The 18,912-nt window shown below is 47.0% G+C and overlaps 1 protein-coding gene across 1 annotated transcript; it reads left to right on the top strand.

The window, feature by feature from the left end:
• The first annotated feature begins 1,020 nt into the window (after positions 1–1,020).
• UTP11 (UTP11 small subunit processome component) lies at positions 1,021–10,205 on the top strand. Its single transcript, XM_045548206.1, has 8 exons — positions 1,021–1,183; positions 4,330–4,391; positions 5,616–5,718; positions 6,072–6,185; positions 6,686–6,779; positions 6,883–7,013; positions 9,101–9,211; positions 9,944–10,205. The coding sequence occupies exons 1-8, from the start codon at positions 1,121–1,123 to the stop codon at positions 10,025–10,027; spliced, it is 762 nt and encodes a 253-aa protein (XP_045404162.1). The 5' UTR covers positions 1,021–1,120; the 3' UTR covers positions 10,028–10,205.
• The last annotated feature ends 8,707 nt before the right edge of the window (positions 10,206–18,912 follow it).

Raw genomic sequence — 18,912 nt, 5'->3', positions numbered from 1 at the left:
CCATTAGGTTACTCCTGTCTATGCTGCTTACAGATACGACTCCTCAACTTGACTGTGAGCCCTTGACAGCCCTGTGAGGAAAGAAGTGAATCTTATTATGTTCCTCATTTTATGGGTGAGAAAAATTATGCTCATTCAAGTCAAGAAACCTGCCAAAAGTCACACAGCCCATTAAGTACGTGGCAGGGCCAGATTTGGTTTTAAAGTCTCTTGTCTCTCTACAGAATGCTCTTTCTTGTACGCTGTTGTAGGAGAGCAAAAAATAGAAGAAGGGTCAGAAAAATAGAAGCTTATATAGCATCCTAAGCTACAGAAAATAATAGTGGTGTGGAGCTTCTTCGGGGTGGTGGCAACGTAAGTTATGGGAAGGTAAGGGGAGGACATGTATGGTGAAGAAAGGTTGTCCTATTATGCAGATAAAGTCTCTCAGGTAGTAAAAGTCGTCAGCCCTCTTCCTGATACAGATAGTTTATTAATAACGTAGATTTCCTTTATAGGAAATCTTTACATCCTTTATAGGATGTGAATTTGTTTGACAAAAGGACAGCATTTCAGAGCTACTCCCATGTCTGTAGCTTCTCAGAATAACCAGCTGAAAGTATGCCAAAGAAGTACCGTTTCGGGTGGTGTAGTCTGGTCCCCTACAGTCATATTTTGGGGTGGTGTGTCCTGAGCTCCAACACTGTAAAATTCACAGACTCCTAGCTTTGTGCGTAAATACGGCAACCGGTGCCGAGGTCTAAGTGACTGCACATGCGCATACTCCAAGCCCAGCTCAGGAGGAGGGGGCAGCGCCAGCCACGTGTTCCCAGGTGCCCACGCAGGCCGAGCGCGAAGGCAAGATCGCAGTAGCGTGGACAGGCTCTGGCGAATAAGAACCGCGTCTTGTAAAGTCACGAGATTAGATCTAGGAAACTACACTTCCCAGTAGTAGCCTGCGATGGCCGCCTTTGTTAGAGGACGTATTTCCGGAAAGGCAGGCTCTGGATAGGCTGCGCAGAGGAAGTGGGCGGGCCTAAGCCACGGCAGTTTGGCCTGTTTCCGGCAAGAACGGAGGACGCGGTGGCAGAGGCAGTGCGAACCGGCGTTGTCCACTGAGCTCTTCCAGAACTAAGCAGACATGTCGGCGGCTTTTCGGAAGGCGGCTAAGTCCCGGCAGCGGGAACACCGAGAGCGAAGCCAGGTAGGACCGCACAGGCTCCAGGAGCGCTGGCCCTTGGCCCCATGTACTGCTTGCTCTCGTAACCCTGGAGCCCTGGTGCCGGCAGTACGTAGACGCGCCATGTAAATACATGCAAATATATGCTAATAACGCTGGCTTGGCCGGGGCGTAGCCTCGCAGGGACGCGGGTGGTGGGTTGTCGTTCCCTCTCTAGGAAGAGCTCGGGCTGCTCCCCATTCCTTGGGGATAATCAGACCTACCCTGCAAGATTTCAGTGCAGTACTTGAGTGAGATAATGTGTGTAATGTGCCTGGCCTTCTCTGAGGAAGTTGAGGTCATAGCTCACGTAGCCAATAACTGCCACGCTGGAATTGGAACCCACATCTAATGCTCAGCTCTGCCCGCAGCAATATGGGGGCCCCGACCAAAGAGATTGGTGTTACTAATGTGGTATCATCATGCGTGGGCTTTGTAGTTCATGAAGATCTGCTACATGTGCTTTTATTTATGCCTCACCCTGTATGTTGGTGTTTTCCATCCCCATTATACAGGTGAGGAAACTGAGGTCCATAGAGTGACTTGCCCGTTTTCAAACACCAAATTGAGGCAGGATATGCAGTTGTAGGATTTCTATGGAGGGTGTGTTTGTGCGGGGAGGTTGAGTAGAAATGAGCTTATATGCAGAATTGATGTTTCCACTTGACTGCTCTCAGGAATCGCATAATATATGATTCAGAAAGGCCCTTAGAGATACCTGGTCCAACTTTATTTTACAGATGAGGAAGAAATGGGAAAGGATGTGTCCAAAGTTGTGCAGTTAACTAATGGGATAGAACTAAGGCCTCTTAACCACTGTCCAATATTGCTTAATAGCATTTACCAGACATTTATTGAGCATTTGCTGTGTGCTCAGTTGTGTGCTAGGAGCAGTAGTGTAATTTCCCACCTTGTTTGGGAGTCTCTGTGTGGACCTATCTAAAGTTAATAATAGCTAGAATTCTTACTGTGTGCTGAGCCAACGTGCAAAATGATTTACTCTTATTGTCATTTAACTCTGAACAGCAGCAGTGTGGAAGTAGGTACTATTATTTCCTCACCTTTGCAGATGAGGAAACAAAGGCTCAGATAAGTACTTTGCCCATAGACATACAGCTATAGCTGACAAGGAGCAAAGCCAGGAATCACACCAGGTGTTTTGAATCCAGAGGCTACAGAAGATGAATAAAGAGGCAACTTTGTAAGAGATGGCACGTAAAAAATGCCAAATGAGTTTTATGAGTGGCAAGAGTCAAGATGATGAGAAAGTGTTATGGTGAAACTTCTTGAACTTGGAAGGCAATTTGCCTTCAGAGGCAAAACTGTCACCTTTTGAGTACTTACTGTATGCTAGGCACAACCCTACGTGCTTTGCAATTGTCTTACATAATCCTACAACATCCCTATGACGTGGATGTTATCCTCATTTTACAAATAAGGAACCTGGTGCTTAAAGAGATTGAGTAGTGTATCCAAAGTCACAGTTGTAAGAAGTGTATTTGGATTAGCAGAGAGAGGGCTTTCAAGGGTGGCTGTGGACATGGCAAAATCTGAGTAGAAATAGCAGGTCTTCGTGGGAGAGGTGAAGAGAAGGCCATGCAGGAAAGGTGGGGGTTTACATGTCAATGTTCATTGACACAAACATTTCCCTGTTTGGGTAGTTTGGGCTTCATCCTGTAAGTCCTTCAGTGAAGCAGTAGGGGGGCTACTGAAGATATTTTATGTGTTATTATGTGAACTATTTCAGATAGAATACCAGATTTCCTTCTATAATGCAGATGTACATTCAAGCAGATGGGACAGATTTCAAGATTTCTGTCTCACCTCGTGTTGTTGCTCTTTTGACTCTGGAGTTTTCTTTCTCCACTCTGTCAAACTCCCTTTATCTCTTGTAATTAAAATAAAAATTATCAGGAGAGGTTTTGGGTGTTATTTTAAATTCTGACTTACTGCATCACTTGAAGGATAAAAAATGAGAAAGATGACTGTTAAAAATCTTACCCAAATCATTATATTAATACAAGTTTAAACAGTAGAGAGGTGTATCTAGTTCCTCAAAAGTCAAGATTATTCAGAGCAGAATAATCTCAGACTGTTGGATATGGAAGAGCTCAGATTGTGGCCCCAGATAGAATGCATTCTAGTTTTAGCTTTGCCACTTACTAGTTCTGCGTTCTTGGGCATATCATTCTCTAAACCTCATTCCCCCTCTGAAAAATTGAGTAACAATAGTGCCCACTTTACCTACTTCCCATGATTGTTGTGGGCATTAAATGAGATTGTGTACCAAGCATAGCATGTTGCTTTGTAACTTCATAAATGTGACCTATTATGATGATGCAGGCAAGGAATCTAGCACAGACCCTGACATATACTAATTGCTCAACAAATGGTAGCCTGTAGAAAGATCATACCAAGATTTAATCCTTGTACCCTCCATGCTATCCACATCTGTGTCAGAGAAAGTACTTTCTTTCATACTTTGTTTTCCCTCATACCTTGTACCACAGGTACAATAATAACAATAAATTTATGGTGGGCACCTGATGTGTGTCAAGCCGTGTGCAGGCACTACCACATACAGAGGCTTATTGAGTCCTTATAAGAACCGTGAAAAGTAGGTACTATTATTCTCATTTTACTGTTGGGAAATAGCAGCTCAGAGAAGTTAAGTGACTTGCCCAAGGTCACAGATTGTTAAGAGGTAAAGCTTTGGATTTGAACCTAAGTCTCTAGACTCTAAATTTAGCTCCCTTACCACAGTTGCCTCCCTGTTACTATGTTTTCCCTTTGTAGTATTTTATAAACCCCTGGATTAAGTCGGTAGTAATTTTAGTACAACTGGCAACTGCTTGCTTACTGCCGAGTCATTGTTGCCTCTCTCTGTCCTTAATAGGCCAAGAAACCTACTACAGCAGTGCTTGTGACCTCTCTGGTGCTGGCATGGTCCCTCTCATCCTTGGGCAGAGCCCAGTTGTGGGGAGGGAAGGGAACAGGGTAGTGGGTTGGCTCCAAGGACATGGATTTACTGAACACTCCAGAGACTCTTGTTCCCACTAGGTGTCATGTTGATTTGAGTATGTGTTTGCTGAGGAAAGAAACTAAGCACTATTTTTTATTTTGTTTTCTAGCCCGGCTTTCGAAAACGTCTGGGCCTGCTGGAGAAAAAGAAGGATTACAAACTTCGTGCAAAGTGAGTTTGGTCTTTCTGGTAGAAGTGCTGCCAAGAAGGCTTACAGCCTCCCTGCACTGAGCTGAATTGCCTGAGTGTCCAACAGGGAATAATTTCCTGCCATTGATAAAGTGGCCAAAGCTCTGGCATTGTGTCACATAATTTTCTGTGACCCTAAACTTCTCTCTTTATTCAGGCAGATCTTTATTTATTTAACTGTAGTTGCATTGTGAATTTTTTTTTATTATGTTGTTCCAGATCGTTTTGTCATAATGGCTTTGATTTGCCTCTGCCTTGGTGTTTGAACAAAAAGCTGAATCTTTTTTCTCTTCATTTTCTTGAAGTGCAAGATATAATCTAAAATGCCATTTGTTGAGTCTCTTACATCACCATGTGTGTGGTGTGGCATGAAGAGATGTGAAAGATGGATTCATGAGACAGAGCGTGGGTGATAATGAACTCTGAATACATTTTATAAAACAATTATCCCCATTCTTCTCCACGAGAACTTTATTTGCAAAATATTTCATAATTATTTGTTAGCCATACATATCATTTGAGGTCCTTCTTATGATACTGGTACAGGTGGTGGTGATGGATTAAGTGGTTTTCTGTAGGTCCCAGAGTTTTTAAGGTTAATAATAATTAGGCGCTGTTATTGGGCCAGGCAGTGTTCTAGGAGATTTATAAATTTTACACTCATTTATTCCAACAACTTTCTGGAATAGGTTCCTATTACTGTACCCATTTTACAGATGAATTTGGGATACAAAGTGGTTAACTAACTTATCCAGGGTTACTTAGCCAGAAGTGGTGGAGTCCAGATTTGAACCCAGACTTGGCTCCAGAGTCCACAATTGTGGTCATTATGCTGTACGGTACGTTTAGTTTCCAAATCGTATTTGGTCATTTGGTGCCCAACCTTGCCTAGAATCTTGTCTGAGGAGTTTTAATTTGTGTTTTGTTTGTTGTCTCCCTGTAATGATATAAATGGCACTAAAACATATGTAGGATGAGGACAGTGAATGTCAGGTTCCATTGGGATAGGAGAGGACTGCTAGATAGTGCACCCTGTGGAGACATGAGCTCAGCTCAGTGACATGGAGTGGTGGGGGTCAGATCCAGTCACTGTGTTGGCTCTTTTGAGGTTCGCTTTGTAAAGTCTGCTCATTGTGGGGTGGTTATTTTTGTTTTTTTGTTTCTTTCTTTGTTTTTGCTATGAACCTCCTTTAACCTGCTTTCTAGTGACTACCACAAGAAACAAGAATACCTCAGAGCTCTCCGGAAGAAGGCTCTTGAAAAAAATCCAGATGAATTCTACTATAAAATGACTCGGGTTAAGCTCCAGGTGGGTACCTAATGGATCAGTTGTGTTTTGAGCTCCAACTGTTGGAAAATAATGATGGGAGAGGTGATGGAGAGGAAGAGTCCTTGGCCTTAATTTAGTCCTCCTCTGGTTACTCCAGATGCTTTCGGTCAGTATCCAAGGCACACCTGCCCCTTCGTGAGGAATGTGCACTTCTGCCTTTGAATCTGAGCTGTCTTGCACATGGAGCTGTTCTAGGAGTGGAGGCGCTACACTGAACACACACCTCAGGGGCCTCGTGCCTTGAATTGCTGTTAGCATACAGCATTTGGTCGTCTTTATTCTAACCATGAACTATGCCAACAACTTATTGATGATTTCAATTTGGATTTTAGGATGGAGTTCATGTTATTAAGGAGACAAAAGAAGAAGTAACTCCAGAGCAGCTAAAGCTGATGAAAACTCAGGATGTCAAATATATAGAAATGAAAAGGGTTGCAGAAGCTAAGGTAACAATTAACTTCGTTCTGATGTACTTCTGTTGGTTAAGAAAGGAAACTTAAATCCATCAATCTCAAGTTATCAGTTGATTTCTTCTGGCATTTACAATCTTGCTTGATTGTGATACTGATCAAAGTGTAGTCAGCGTGGTGGAGTGTCAGGAATTCAAGTTTGAGAATGAGACAGGCATAGGTTTGAATTCTGGCATTGCCATTGACTAGCCAGCCCTATGACTATGGACTAGTCATAGGGCTAGTTAATCTTTCTGAGGCTGTTTCTTCATTTCTGTCTTAGGATTGTTGGAAGGATTGAGTTTGGAGGGGCACCTCACCAAGTACCTGACATGTACTTGGTGCTTGATGAATTTTAGTGGTTCTTTCCTTTAAAATAATGAAGAAAATTCTTACTGTCTGACAAACATGATGTGAAATGGTTTAAACTTTTTACAAATTTATTTTCGATACCCTAGAAGAACCCAATATAAAGGAGACCATATTCTGTGTTCTAGAAAATTGAAAGACTAAAATCAGAGCTCCATCTGCTGGACTTCCAGGGAAAGAAACAGAAGAAGCATGTGTTCTTTTTTGACACCAAAAAGGAAGGTATGTGAAATGTTTGAAAGGTTTCTGGGACAGTCTACCATGTGAGTCTGTGTTGTTTGCTGTTAGAAACAGGCAGTTCTTTAAGGATTATCTTGAATTTTAGTTGAACAGTTTGATATCGCAACTCACCTGCATACAGCGCCGGAACTAGTCGACAGAGTCTTCAATAGACCCAGGCTAGAGACATTGCAGAAGGAAAGAGTGAAAGGAGTTACCCATCAGACTCGACTTAAGGTAATTTTCTCTGTTGTTGTTTACATGTGAGTTTAGGGGAATGTAGATTCCTTTTTTTTGTCCCTTCATTTAATATAAGTATTTATGGAACATTCATCAAGGTCCCTCAGAAAAGTGGAAGGAGGATTTGACGGTGGGGATGGAAGTGGAGGAGGGTTCCTTGGTTTCTAAGATTGGAGTACGTGTGGTACAGTGGTTAGGAGCTGAGGTTCTGGCTTCTAGATCTGGTTTGATTTCCAGCTCTGACCCTGAGCTTTGTGGTTTTAATGCTTGTAATGGATACCAGCATTTTTAAAATGTAGAGAAAAGAGGGGACACTGAAGATTAAGGGATTTGGTATACTGTGGTATTGAATTTTCAGCAGTGAACACATATATCAGAAGGTCTCTCATATTACGCATTTGAAACCAAAATTTTGCATTGACTTTTCCTTATCGTGCTTTCCATCACTGTCACTGGGTTGTGCAGAAGACATGCTTTTCCTCAAAGCTGTCTGGAGTTGAACTCTCACTTCTGACTGATTCATTTAAAAAAAAAATGCTGTCAATGTGTTTCAAGCAGACAGCTGTTCTGTTTTGATTTGAATCATTTACACCGCATCAGTTTTGCTTCCAGTGTTTAATTTCACAGCAGTTTCTCTAGCTCAGAGGCAGCTAAACTTGCTTTAGTAATATAAATACCCCTAATTAGTTTGACTATATTGGGTAATCCCATAAATTTGACAGTCTGTGCGATAAAGTGAAAACAAAAGCTGTCTGAAACCACTGCTGTGAGAGTATGCTAGATCCGTGAATTGTTGAAGTCTGAGGTCCAGTAATATTCCCCTCTACGTAGATAACATTTCCAGCTGAGGAGCTGGCTCACTGTTGTTCTTGTGATCACTCTGTCAATTAGTAGTGTTTGCAATGAGCTGTATCACTGACATTTCTCAAGTATTGTGATAGTCCCTAAAGAGATTAGTATTCCAAACTCCTGAGTAAAGTAGTTCACCAAGATGGCTTCTGAGAAGTTATTAATAAGAAAGAAGGCTTGAATTTTGCCAATTTTGTCTAGCAGTGTTGTTTTTTTTTGATTTTGTTCAAAGCAAAATTATTTTTATTAAGATACTACTCTTGGCTGGATGCAGTGGCTCACACCCATAAACCCAGCATTTTGTGAAGCTGAGGCGGGAGGATTGTTTGAGGCCAGGAGTTCAAGGCTGCAGTGAGCTATGATCACACTACTGCACTTCAGCCTGAGCAATAATAGAGCAAGACCCTGTCTCTTAAAAACAAAACGAAACAAAAAAGAGGCTACCCTTGGGTGGACTGCAAGGGAATTTAGTCTATAACTTGGAAGGGGTGGGTGTACTTTAGAAGGTTTGTGAACACCGCCCCCCCACACTGAAATTTTGTGCAAATAGGTATATATGTTGGCACAAATTTGTATTAAATACAAACATGTATGTACATTTATTTCAAGAAAGAACCCAAAGCTTTCCTCAGTTTCTCAGAGATTTATTATGATTCTTCAAAACTTAAGGACTCCACTGGTCTTTGAGGCACCAGTTAGCAGTGAGAATTCTCAAAGTCAGCTTCTGCTGAAAAAAATCCTGCTCTCTGAGCGCTAAGATTCTCAGGCACCAGCACGCCGCCTGGGGACTCTGCCGTTGCTCTCTCTTCCCTTTGTGTAGGGTTTCTGATACTGGTTCATTGCTGCCGTCATCTCAGGTGACTGGGGCACTCACACAAAGGTTGAAGCAGCTTAGTGTAGTCGTGCAAAGATTCCTGGATCCCTGAGACACAGGGATAGTCTTGACTCTGTTTCAGGTGAACCATGTGTCCCTGGGCCAGTTGTTTTTCTTCTCTGAGCCTCATTTTTATGCATTTGTAAAGTGACACGTTTTGATAAGATAGTCTCTAAGGTTCCTTTCAGCTCTTGAATGCAATGTTCCTAAAATGGGCAATTTTATAGTAATCATGTTTTGTTGTTTCTGGAGAAGGGAGGGAGTTAATGAAACCATTTATGCATTTGGGCTTAAGTGATTTAAGAAATAGCTCCTTATTCGTTACTGTCCTTTTAATTATTTTACTGTGTTTCTTCTGCAGCGGATAGCTAAAGAAAGGCAAAAGCAATATAACTGCCTGACACAGCGGATTGAGCGAGAGAAGAAATTGTTCGTTATTGCACAGAAAATTCAAACACGCAAAGATCTTCTGGTGAGGAGAGAGAGCCTTAGGCCTTTTTTTTTCCTTTCCTTTCTTGTAAAGGTCTTAACTCAGACTGGATTTCAGCTGTGTGTAAATCAACCCCAGTGAAAATGTCTGCTCCTCAGGGGCAGTGGTTTGAGCCAGTGTCTGTTACTCTGACAGTGTTGAAATGTTCCTTGATTAAGAAGGTAATAAGGGGGTTATTAGTCAGTGCTTTGGAACAGCAAAGGGTAGGATCGGGTAGCATATGAACTTTATAGCTTATGAGCAGCTCCCGTAACATTTAAACAGGTTAACAAAACAGTGCATGTCACTCATTGGTGTTTAAAAATAGACAACATTGTGTAGTTAAATAGCAGAGCTAAGGAATATAAGATGCCTCTTTCATATTATTATCATTCCTCTAAATGTCAAATTCTTTACCTTTGCAGATCGTTTAGGTCAGCCTTTCTCAACTGGGGTTCCGTGAGAGAATTAAAATTATAATTTTAAATAAAACAACTATTTGAGCACCTTTCTTCTCAATTTTCCCAAGAATTATACACAACTAGTACCATTCTAGATGCTCAGGGGAGAAGTTAATTCATTGCATACCGTGAATGCCTAGGGCAGTAGGGCTGTGTCTCGTTTGAACTTTGAGAAGGGCTGAGTTGGGGGCTTTTTAGTAGGTAGTCTATTAACCTTCCTGTTTCACAAAGCCCTCTTCTACTGTTTACTGATCACCTTTTTACTCTTTCATAGGATAAAGCTCAGAAGGTGAAGGTGAAGAAAGAAACAGTGAACTCCCCAGCCATTTACAAATTTCAGAGTCGTCGAAAACGTTGACATGTTATAGATAAGCCTTGTCTTTCTGCATTGAAAATAATTCTATTTTTTTTTTTGTAACTTCAAATCCCATTAGTCCAAATGATGTGGTTTTCCTGTTTGTAACCATAATTTTTTGCCAATCTAACATTCGATCGATGCCTTTCTGTGAGCAACATTGTATCCCCTTCCCCTCTGTTACTATTTTTGGTTTGTGAAATCAGTCATATTTTTATATACATAATTTTTTTTATTATGAAAGTTACAGAATCTCATTATACCAAATTTGGAAAATAGATTAATTCATTCCTAATCCCAATGCTTATTCAAGAACAACAAATATTTATTGCATACTTAATTGCGCTAGGAGGTAGAGCTATGGAGGTGAACAATTACTGTGAGCATTCTGGTTTATTTCCTCCATTTTGTAAAGCTATGCATCAGTTTTTGTTTGTTTTTGTGTTTTATAGTTGTAATTATAAGTAAACAATTTTATGTCCCACTTCTTAATGAAATCATTAGCTCTTTTCCATTTTGTTAAATCACAATTTTTTTAAAGTAATATATGCTCACAGTAAAAATTAAAATAAATATTATTTTTAATGATTGTATAATGTTTTATCCAGTGGATAGACTGATTTTACCCTCATTCATTCTTCTTTTATTGGCTATTCAAGTGGCTTCGTAAGTTATCCAAAGAGGAATTTTTTTCTCTTATACTTTATAGCTACAAATAGAAACTCTTACAACTAGAAACCCACAGGGGCACCGCTTCTTTATTGATTAAGCTCAAATGAGAATAGATCTGGCTCAGTTCCTGTCTTCACTCCATGCCAGTTCATGATTCCAAGGCTATAAATGACTTGGTACAGTGCTTCACCCTGGGAATATGGACCCCAGGGTATGTGGGCAACTTCTTTTCTTCCCAGAGTCTCTCCCTTCCCTGCCCTGCCCATAAGGGATCACAGGCTGAGGCCAGTCAGGACAGGACTGAGCATGCTTAGAACAAATGTGGGAGAACAGGGAGCAGGGTTCTGGGGGGGCTTGCTGTGCGTGGATTTTAAAGATGTTTTTAAAAAAATTATTGTTAATACATAGTAAGTACCCATGACCATTAGGTTCCTGCACAAGCCTAGAATGGAAGTCTGTTTCTTCAGGGTATACCCAGTGAGATTCAGATCTGGGAGCCCTGGAAAACAGGAATAAGAGCCAGGGGAACAGAAGCTAGTAGCTTTTGCCTGCAGGAAGGAACTGCTTCCCAGTCTGTGTGTGCACACTCCCTTCTGGGGAGGTGGTGAGCTCAGTCAATGCTGATAGTCTTAGGAGACTTGAGTCTCAAGCCAGGGAAGGGACTCATCACAGTGTTGTTGAAGAGGAGTGAGCAGACTAAGCAGTGATCTGCTCTTGGGATCAGACAGCTGGGTGGCTGCTCTGACTCTGTCTCATGCCCCTGCTGGGTAGGAAGGTAGGGGAAGATAGGGAGTGTACCTAAATGCCTTCTCATGAAGCACACACCCACACAAAGGTGCAGACACTTCACAGGCTCTCACGTTAACAGACGCACAAGGCACATATAACTCAGGCCTCATAAACAGGTACAGGCGTACCTACGCACCCTTTGGTACACGGGCACAAGCAGTGGCACTTGAGCAGCCTGTTCATGTGCCACATGGGGCAGAAAAGTCCATCCTCTTGGGGTCGCATAAATTCCAGCCTGGAGGTAATCAGAGAATTATAAGGGGATGAGGTTAGGTGTTCTGAATTGCTATTGGACTGTGGGCTGTCTCTGAGGCCCAAGGATTTTAAGGGAAGAGATGGCTGCCCCTGTGATTAACGAAAGACAGGCTCTGCCTTGGGGGTTCTGAAAAGAGGTCAGGCTTTGAAGCTTTGGTGTTCAGTGGGACCCTTGACTCCTGGCTCCTTGGGAAGAGGAGAGAGCACTGTTTCCCTAGCATCCACCCCTCTTGGCCCAGCAGGTGGTTTGGGCTGGTGACAGCATCCTGCTGTAGCTGTGTCAAGGGGGGGCTGTGGGCAGCCTGCGGAGGTGGGGAGCTTTTCTGTGAGTCAGGACTTCTGTTTGGCTCAGGTCTCACATAAACTGAGTCTCTAAAGCAGCAGTTACGTGAGTGCCGTGGAACCGTCAGGTCTGTCCAACAGAGAATCAGTGAGCCTGGCTCAGTCTCAGTCCGCTGCCACATCTTCGAGCCCCTCTACCCAAAGCAGGCGTGTTGAGCCCTACCTCTATTCTTGAATGAAATAATCGTTTTCTGACTATCTGTATTTAGGAGGAAGTGATTCCTGGTGTCAGGGTGGAAACAGGCCCAGCAGGTGGAGCTGCTGCCCCTTTGCAGGGATGAGCTCAGGGAGCCGGCGTCCACCCACATAGTACACTTGGCTTCTGTCAGAAGCCTCCTGTACTCAGTAGGTGCTTGGCATGTATTTGTTCCTTGAGTTTAATGCCATGGGGGAGAGCGTCCATGAAAAAATGAGATTTTCTCCCCCTGAGCTTGAGATTAATGTGGTCCTAATAGGAAGACTGGGCAAGAAAGGGCTTTCGCTTCCTATTTGTGGGAAAGGCCGTGCAGGGAGGTTTCTGTCATCCAGGCCTAGGTTTCCCAGAGGGTGGTTCTACCCAGACTTGGGAGGGGTCTCCCTCCGTGCGGTTTTGAGCATTCGTTGATAGCCTGCTGCCTCTCTTAGTGCTGCTGGCTGTGGGGCACCGAACAATTGGAGCTGCACGTCCTCCAGCAGGGAAGGCAGCCAGCAGACGCAGGCTCGCTGTGCCTACCTGTGGGGGCCGGCGAGGCCAGGGCCTGTCGGGACTTGACACAGTGAGGTAAGTGGGTGTTTGGTGCTGGGCTCCTTTCCTCCTCGAGCTCTCCCAGCCTGCCAGTTCCTGGAGCCTGGCGCACAGGGTGTTGGGGAAGGGTGGGCCGAACCTTGGATGGGAGTCCTGCCCACAGGCCCAGGTGAGTGGAGGAATTGGAGGCGGACCTGAAATACCGCCTGGAGGCTGAGCTGGCTGGTTTTGTTGGGCTTGTGCAGCTACCTCCTGGGGTCAGAGGGTGTGCCCTCTCTAGCCAGCCAGGTCTCCCATAGGTCTGTCTAGTCAAAAGTGCAGAGAAGGATCAGAGAGAAGCTATGAGACAAAGGGAGGCAGAGCTTCCTTTGCTGAGTCCACTGCTTGGAGTTTAGGAGTCTAGAGGAGGTGCCCAGTTCATGCTTCTGCTTGTTCTTTCCTAAACTGCTCGGGTCAGAGGACAAACCCTGCTGTTTCAGACTCCCTATAAAGAATCTCCCTGTTCCTGGACCCATCATCCTCACATTTGGGAAGTCATGTCTAGTCTGTACTTCCAACTGAAGTGTACTCTCAGCTCTCCCTGTCCATGTTGTCTGATTCACCGATGGCCCCAGTAATGGCTATGGCTGTTTCCTCTCTCGTGTGAGGGGTGCAAAATGCTTCGGGCGGTTTTACAGTCTGGAGCCTTCCACTCCTGCAGGGTGGTAGGAGAGGCTGGTCCAGAGCAGAGCCAAGGACCTGGCTATTTCTAGGCAAGAGGAATTTATCCCGGGGACTCCTGTGTTTGAGGGTAAGCAGAGGGTGGGAAGGAAGCCCTTTCCTCTTACCCTGTCGTCTGTCACCAGAAGGCCATGCTCTGATCATAAGTGTTAATGTTTAATGAAATCGTGGTGCCCGGAGGCAGCTGGGCAGCCCCCCCCCCCCCCCCCCCCCCCCGCCCTGAATCAGCCTGACTCATTTACAGCTTTCTCCCAGTTACCCCAAAGGCTTCTCTCAGAGGTGACAAATGTGGGGGGTTGGTTTCGGGTTTCATGTTTTCACATTACTGGGTGGAAAAAAAAACCCAAACCTTTCCAAACTAAAAAACCAGCTTCTACAGCAGAAACAACTTGTCCCGAGAGCACTGAAAATTTCCCCATCGTCTCTCCTCATTTGCTCAGAGACACTGAGACCGTGACGGAGGGGTTAAGAGGAGGTGGTTGGAGCCAGGCTGAGTAGAGCGTTAGGGACAGCCCCTTTCGAGGTGGCAGCACCTGCCTTCCTGCTTAAACCTTTGCAGGACCCTCTAGCTCTGGGGCCTGTGGTCACTGGATGGACTGCCAGGGCAGGGGTTAGTCAGCTCAGGGTGGGGAGGGACCATCTCCTTCTTCCCTAGCTAATTTGATCCCAGGAGGTCTGAGACGAGTGTCCGTCCCTCAGGGCTCTTTAGGTAGAGTGGTAGGTGGGAAGATACAGGGTCCATCTGGCACATGGAGACGTGGGGGGTAGCTTATAAACCACCCCACCCCATGCCAGGGGCAGATGGCCTCCATGGCAGATGGAGACTAGGCCGGCAGTGGCTGGATGGGTTTTCTAGTCTCAGCCTGGCCTCTCTGGCTAATAAGACAGAGGGGCAGTGACAGGGCTAACCATGAGAGTGTGTTTGTGTGTGTATGTGTAGGAGAGGGAGTCCTGGCCTTTTGGGGCTATTCTGGGGGAGAAGTAGAGACCCTGGGTGGGGTCAGGGGATCTTGGAGAGGACACAAGACGGCAGGTGCTCAGGGCCCTGACACCACCCACCTGTCCGGGCTCTGGAAGCTGCCCTGGTTAGTTCTCACGGGAAGGGGATGGTTCCTGGGGTTGGGAGCCTCTGCTGCAGCTGGAGCCTGGTCTGCTTGATGCAGAACCCCCTGCCAGGTCCCCAGAGCTCAAGGCCTGGGCAGCAGCTCCTCCCAGAGGACGCGCCCGTTTATTATGCGCTCCTGCTCCCTCACGGCTCAGGCAGGCAGCGGCCTTCATTAGCGGAGGAGCTGGGGTCTGTTTTGGCTGCCTCATCAGCATCAGTGAACTGCGTCCCTGCGAGATTTGATACAATTTAATTAACCTAATTAAAAGCTCTGATTGCAGAGATGATTGGGGTAGCGCCAGCAGCGACTGCATATTTATAATGAGCTGCAAGGTGTGGGACCGCAGCCAAACGCCACGCATCCTAATGAGCGGGAGCCGGGAGCCAGGGAGCGGGAGAGGGAACGTTTATTTTTGGCAACAATGCCCAGTTCCTCTCTGCCAGGGAGTCAGAGGCCCAGGGAGCAGAGACAGACCTGCCCACTGTGCTCTTCCCCACAAGGTGGAAGCAGAAATGTGTGCTCTCCACGAGTTCTTAGGCCCTCGGGCCCCCACAGGAGCACACAGTGCCCACGTTCCTGTTTGCAGAGTGGAATCCTAGACCCCAGCAATGCACTTTCCCTGCCTCTCTCCAGCGCTGGGAGGCACCTGGGAGGCAGGGGCTGCCTTCTGAGCAGTGAGCCCTGGTGTGAGGAAACAGGGCCCAGAATCACCTCGCTTCCAGGCTTCAGGATCCCTGGGCCATTTTCTTTCTTTTGTTTTCTTTCTTTTTTTTTTTTTTTGAGACAGAGTCTCACTCTGTTGCCCTGGGCTAGAGTGTGGTGGCGTCAGCCCAGCTCACAGCAACCTCAAACTCCTGGGCTCAAGCGATCCTTCTGCCTCAGCCTCCCGAGTAGCTGGGACTACAGGCATGTGCCACCATGCCTGGCTAATTTTTTCTATATATATTTTTAGCTGTCCAAATCATTTCTTTCTATTTTTTGGTAGAGACAGGGGTCTCGCTCTTGCTCAGGCTGGTCTCGAACTCCTGACCTCGAGTGATCCTCCTGCCTCGGCCTCCCAGAGTGCTAGGATTACAGACGTGAGCCACTGCGCCCGGCCTGGGCCGTTTTCTTAAACTTGCCAAGAGAGGTTCAGAGGCTGGCAAGACTGAGGCTGAGAGGCTGGGTGGGAGTCACAAAAGGGGTCTGAATGTTCGAGAGTTCCAGGTGAGGATCCTGGGCCTGGGGCAGACAGGAGAACCAGGAAAGATGGACGTCCCACTTATTCTGGAAGCTGGGGGCCCAAGTCCACATCTCACTCCCTCCAAGAACCCTGCCCAGAGAGGGCCAGCTCCCCTGGACTCCCCTCTCCCACTGCCTCTGGGGAGTCTTGGTTTGTCTGACTCAGCGTTTCCGCTGTAAAATCACATCTAATAATAATGAGAGTGAGAGCTGAGGCAGAGATGCCGTGGGTGAAGGGGCATCAGTGAGAAGGGTGCGCTGTCCAGGTGCCGATGGGTGTTGCCCCCGGAGGGAGCTGTGGGGCGGCAGGAGTGGGGGCTGGGCTCCACCCCTCCCCCCCAGGCCCCACTCCTGCTCTGGAGCTCCCTGTAGGTCATGAGCTCAGCTGGGCTGGCCCAGCCCCCCAGTTCTTTGAGCTCTGCCAGGACAAGATGAGATTTGTCCCAGCCTACCTTGCAGAGTTGCAGCTGTTCAGCTCCCTTATCAATCTTCTCTGTGGGTTTAATCATCTCTCTGTCATCCTGCTGGGGCAGCCCTCTCCTTACTGGAGCCCCCAGAAGGGCTGGAGCATCTCAGCCCCCGCTTCCCTCCAAGCCCCTCCCCCAGACACAACCATCTTTCCCCACCTGACTTCCCCTGTGGGAGGCAGAGGGTGGGCCAGGGCGGCTTTGCCCTGATAGGTGTCCTTGGTTTTGCAAGGTGTAAATAGGATTAAGAGTGGGTAGAGGTGGCACTGGCAGAGAATCTGCCCTAGCCGGGTCCCCAAGGTCTTTGACTCCATTCCAGGCTGGGTAGAACAGTGCCTAGAGGTTGGCCATGAGGGCCTTCAGCCCAGATCCAGGAGACTTGTGTAGGGTCACTGTCCCTCCCTCCTGCCAGTCAGCTCTGGCTGCCTTCCCTGGGTGGGTCCTGTGGGGCTCAAGGCCGTGGGCAGGAACCAGGGCCATGGCTTTGTGTGCATCTTGGGCAAGAGGGTGCACAGGAGTCAATGGCGCTTGTGTTGTGGTCCAGGCTGGGAGCCAGGGCACAAGGGGCTCTGGGGCCCATCCCAGTGCTGACGTACAAAATGACCTTCAGGGCCATGCTTCGGTCCTCTCTGCTGTGCTCTCTTTCCCCACAGAGCATCTGGGGAGTGGGCAGGGAGGTGGCACGGATGCTGTGAGTGCCCCTCAGAGGGAACATGAGGAAGAGGGCCCTTCGTCCTCTGCACCCTGCTCCTCACCCCATGCGTTCTTGGTGGAAATGGAAGGCTGGCTCCTCCCCATTTCCCAGAAGGGGATGTAAAGTGCCAAAGAGGGATGGGATCCTGCTGAGCGTTACCCAGCTTTCCCTCAAGATGGGTGGGGGCTGAGGAACCCCTTCAGAGGGTCCCCTCAGGAGGGAACCAAAGGTTCTGGAGGGTCACCAACCAGTCCTGGGCTGGAGGATGCTTGTTCGGTTCAGTGCAAGGCTGGGCTCTGGAAGACAATGGAGTGTTGATGGCGCTTTGGTCCTGGTCTCACATGACCTGACCAGGGGAGTGGGTGGACTGCACGTGGCTGAGCCGCCTGAGCTGACCTTTGGTCGCTGGCTAGGGAAGAGAGGAAGCCATGAAGTCTCCTGCCCACTCGATGCCCTGCACACCCTGCCGCCCCCACCCCAGGAACTGCCTCTGGGAACACACACTGTCTTCCACCTACCTCCTTCTTTTAGTCTTTCTCTTTGCTCCACCACGTGTCAGCGCATGTGTATATTGTGTGTGTGTTTGTCTGCGAGTGTATCTGTGTGCATGTGAGAAGGGAGACACATAGAATGAAAGAGAAGAAACTTTCCCTTTCTGGGTTCTTCCCAGTCAGTGATAAAGACCAAGTTCCTTGTCTGGACAGTGCCAGGGATGGGACCAAAGGGTACATTTGTGTGTCTCTGCATGTGTGTGCACATGGGGTGCGTGCCCCTGCCCCCTGCTCTGCCCAGGCCTCCGACCTGTATCCTCTGGTGGGAGGGCGTGACTTCTGTGGTCAGATTCTTCTAGCTCGGGCTAGAGCCAGAGCTATGACTTTCAAAGTGACAAGACCAGAGTGTCACTTTCAAAAGGAAAAAGGAAGGCTTTTTGGGGGTTGTGTAATTATTGTAATCAATTGAATTAACTAAAAATTACCATTCAGTGAGGAAGCAAAGTATGCATGTGTGTACACACATGTACACACAATGAGAGTTACACACGCACATAGTACACAGAGGGAAAGTCAAGCTATGGAGAGACAGGGAAATACAGGCACACCTATGATTACAGAAGGGTTATCTGTCCTTTCTCCTCCTCCCTCACCAAGACGCTGAGGTGGATGTAGCGAAGGGGGTTATCTCGAGAGAATCCTTTTTCCCCAAGTTCTGCAGGGGATTGAGGGCCAGGCCTTGGCAAGCCAGTACAAATGGCTTGAACAGCAGTTTGAAAGAAGCTCATGACCTGACTTTGTCACATATCATTACACGTGAAGTGTTTTGGATGAGTCCTCCTTTGCTGGGAGCTCCATCCGGTTTCTTCATTAGGGCTAGTCACCCGTGCACCCTTTTGGTGGCCCTGAGCGTAGGTGGAAGGAAGCCAGATTCCCAGAGCTGGGATTAGGTGAGGGTGGGGTATCCAGACACTGACATGGGGAGGCTCTGAGCGAGAAGGGGACAGCACATGTGCCCTCATACTTACCCTTTGGGCTTCTCTCAAATTCACAGCTTCAGATGGTTTGGCTGAGGAGTGTTTCAGGACAATCCCACCTCCTTCCCCTCTGTTCCCTTCTTTGACCCCCTCCCCCAGATAGAGTCCTGTGAATCCTCCTACTGGGGGAGACAGTTTGGGAATGGTCCTTAGCAACTAGTTTGGGAATGGTCCTTAGCAACTCGGCAGAAAGGGCAGGGCCTGGAGGGGCTGAGGTTGGGGATGGGCATGGGTAGGGGTAGAGCTGAGGGCTCGAAGCCGAGTGGATGTTGGAGATTGGGTTGGCAGGGCATCTCTTGCAGTCTTAACAGGATTCTGAGATGCCTATTTTTGGAGTCCAAGGCAGATGTTCTCCCCCAGTGAAGAGAGT

The sequence above is a fragment of the Lemur catta genome, chromosome 3 (assembly GCF_020740605.2).
Source record: "Lemur catta isolate mLemCat1 chromosome 3, mLemCat1.pri, whole genome shotgun sequence".
Classification (NCBI taxonomy): Eukaryota; Metazoa; Chordata; class Mammalia; order Primates; family Lemuridae; genus Lemur; species Lemur catta.
Note: the sequence above shows the minus strand (reverse complement) of the source record. Positions and strands in the feature narration are given on the sequence as shown.

Bases quoted from the DNA above. Each gene is read 5' to 3' on its own strand.
- UTP11 (XM_045548206.1), top strand. From the start codon at position 1,121: ATGTCGGCGGCTTTTCGGAAGGCGGCTAAGTCCCGGCAGCGGGAACAC. The intron at 4,392-5,615 runs GTGAGTTTGGTC...CCTGCTTTCTAG, and splicing joins GATTACAAACTTCGTGCAAA to TGACTACCACAAGAAACAAG. The intron at 6,780-6,882 runs GTATGTGAAATG...CTTGAATTTTAG, and splicing joins TTTTGACACCAAAAAGGAAG to TTGAACAGTTTGATATCGCA.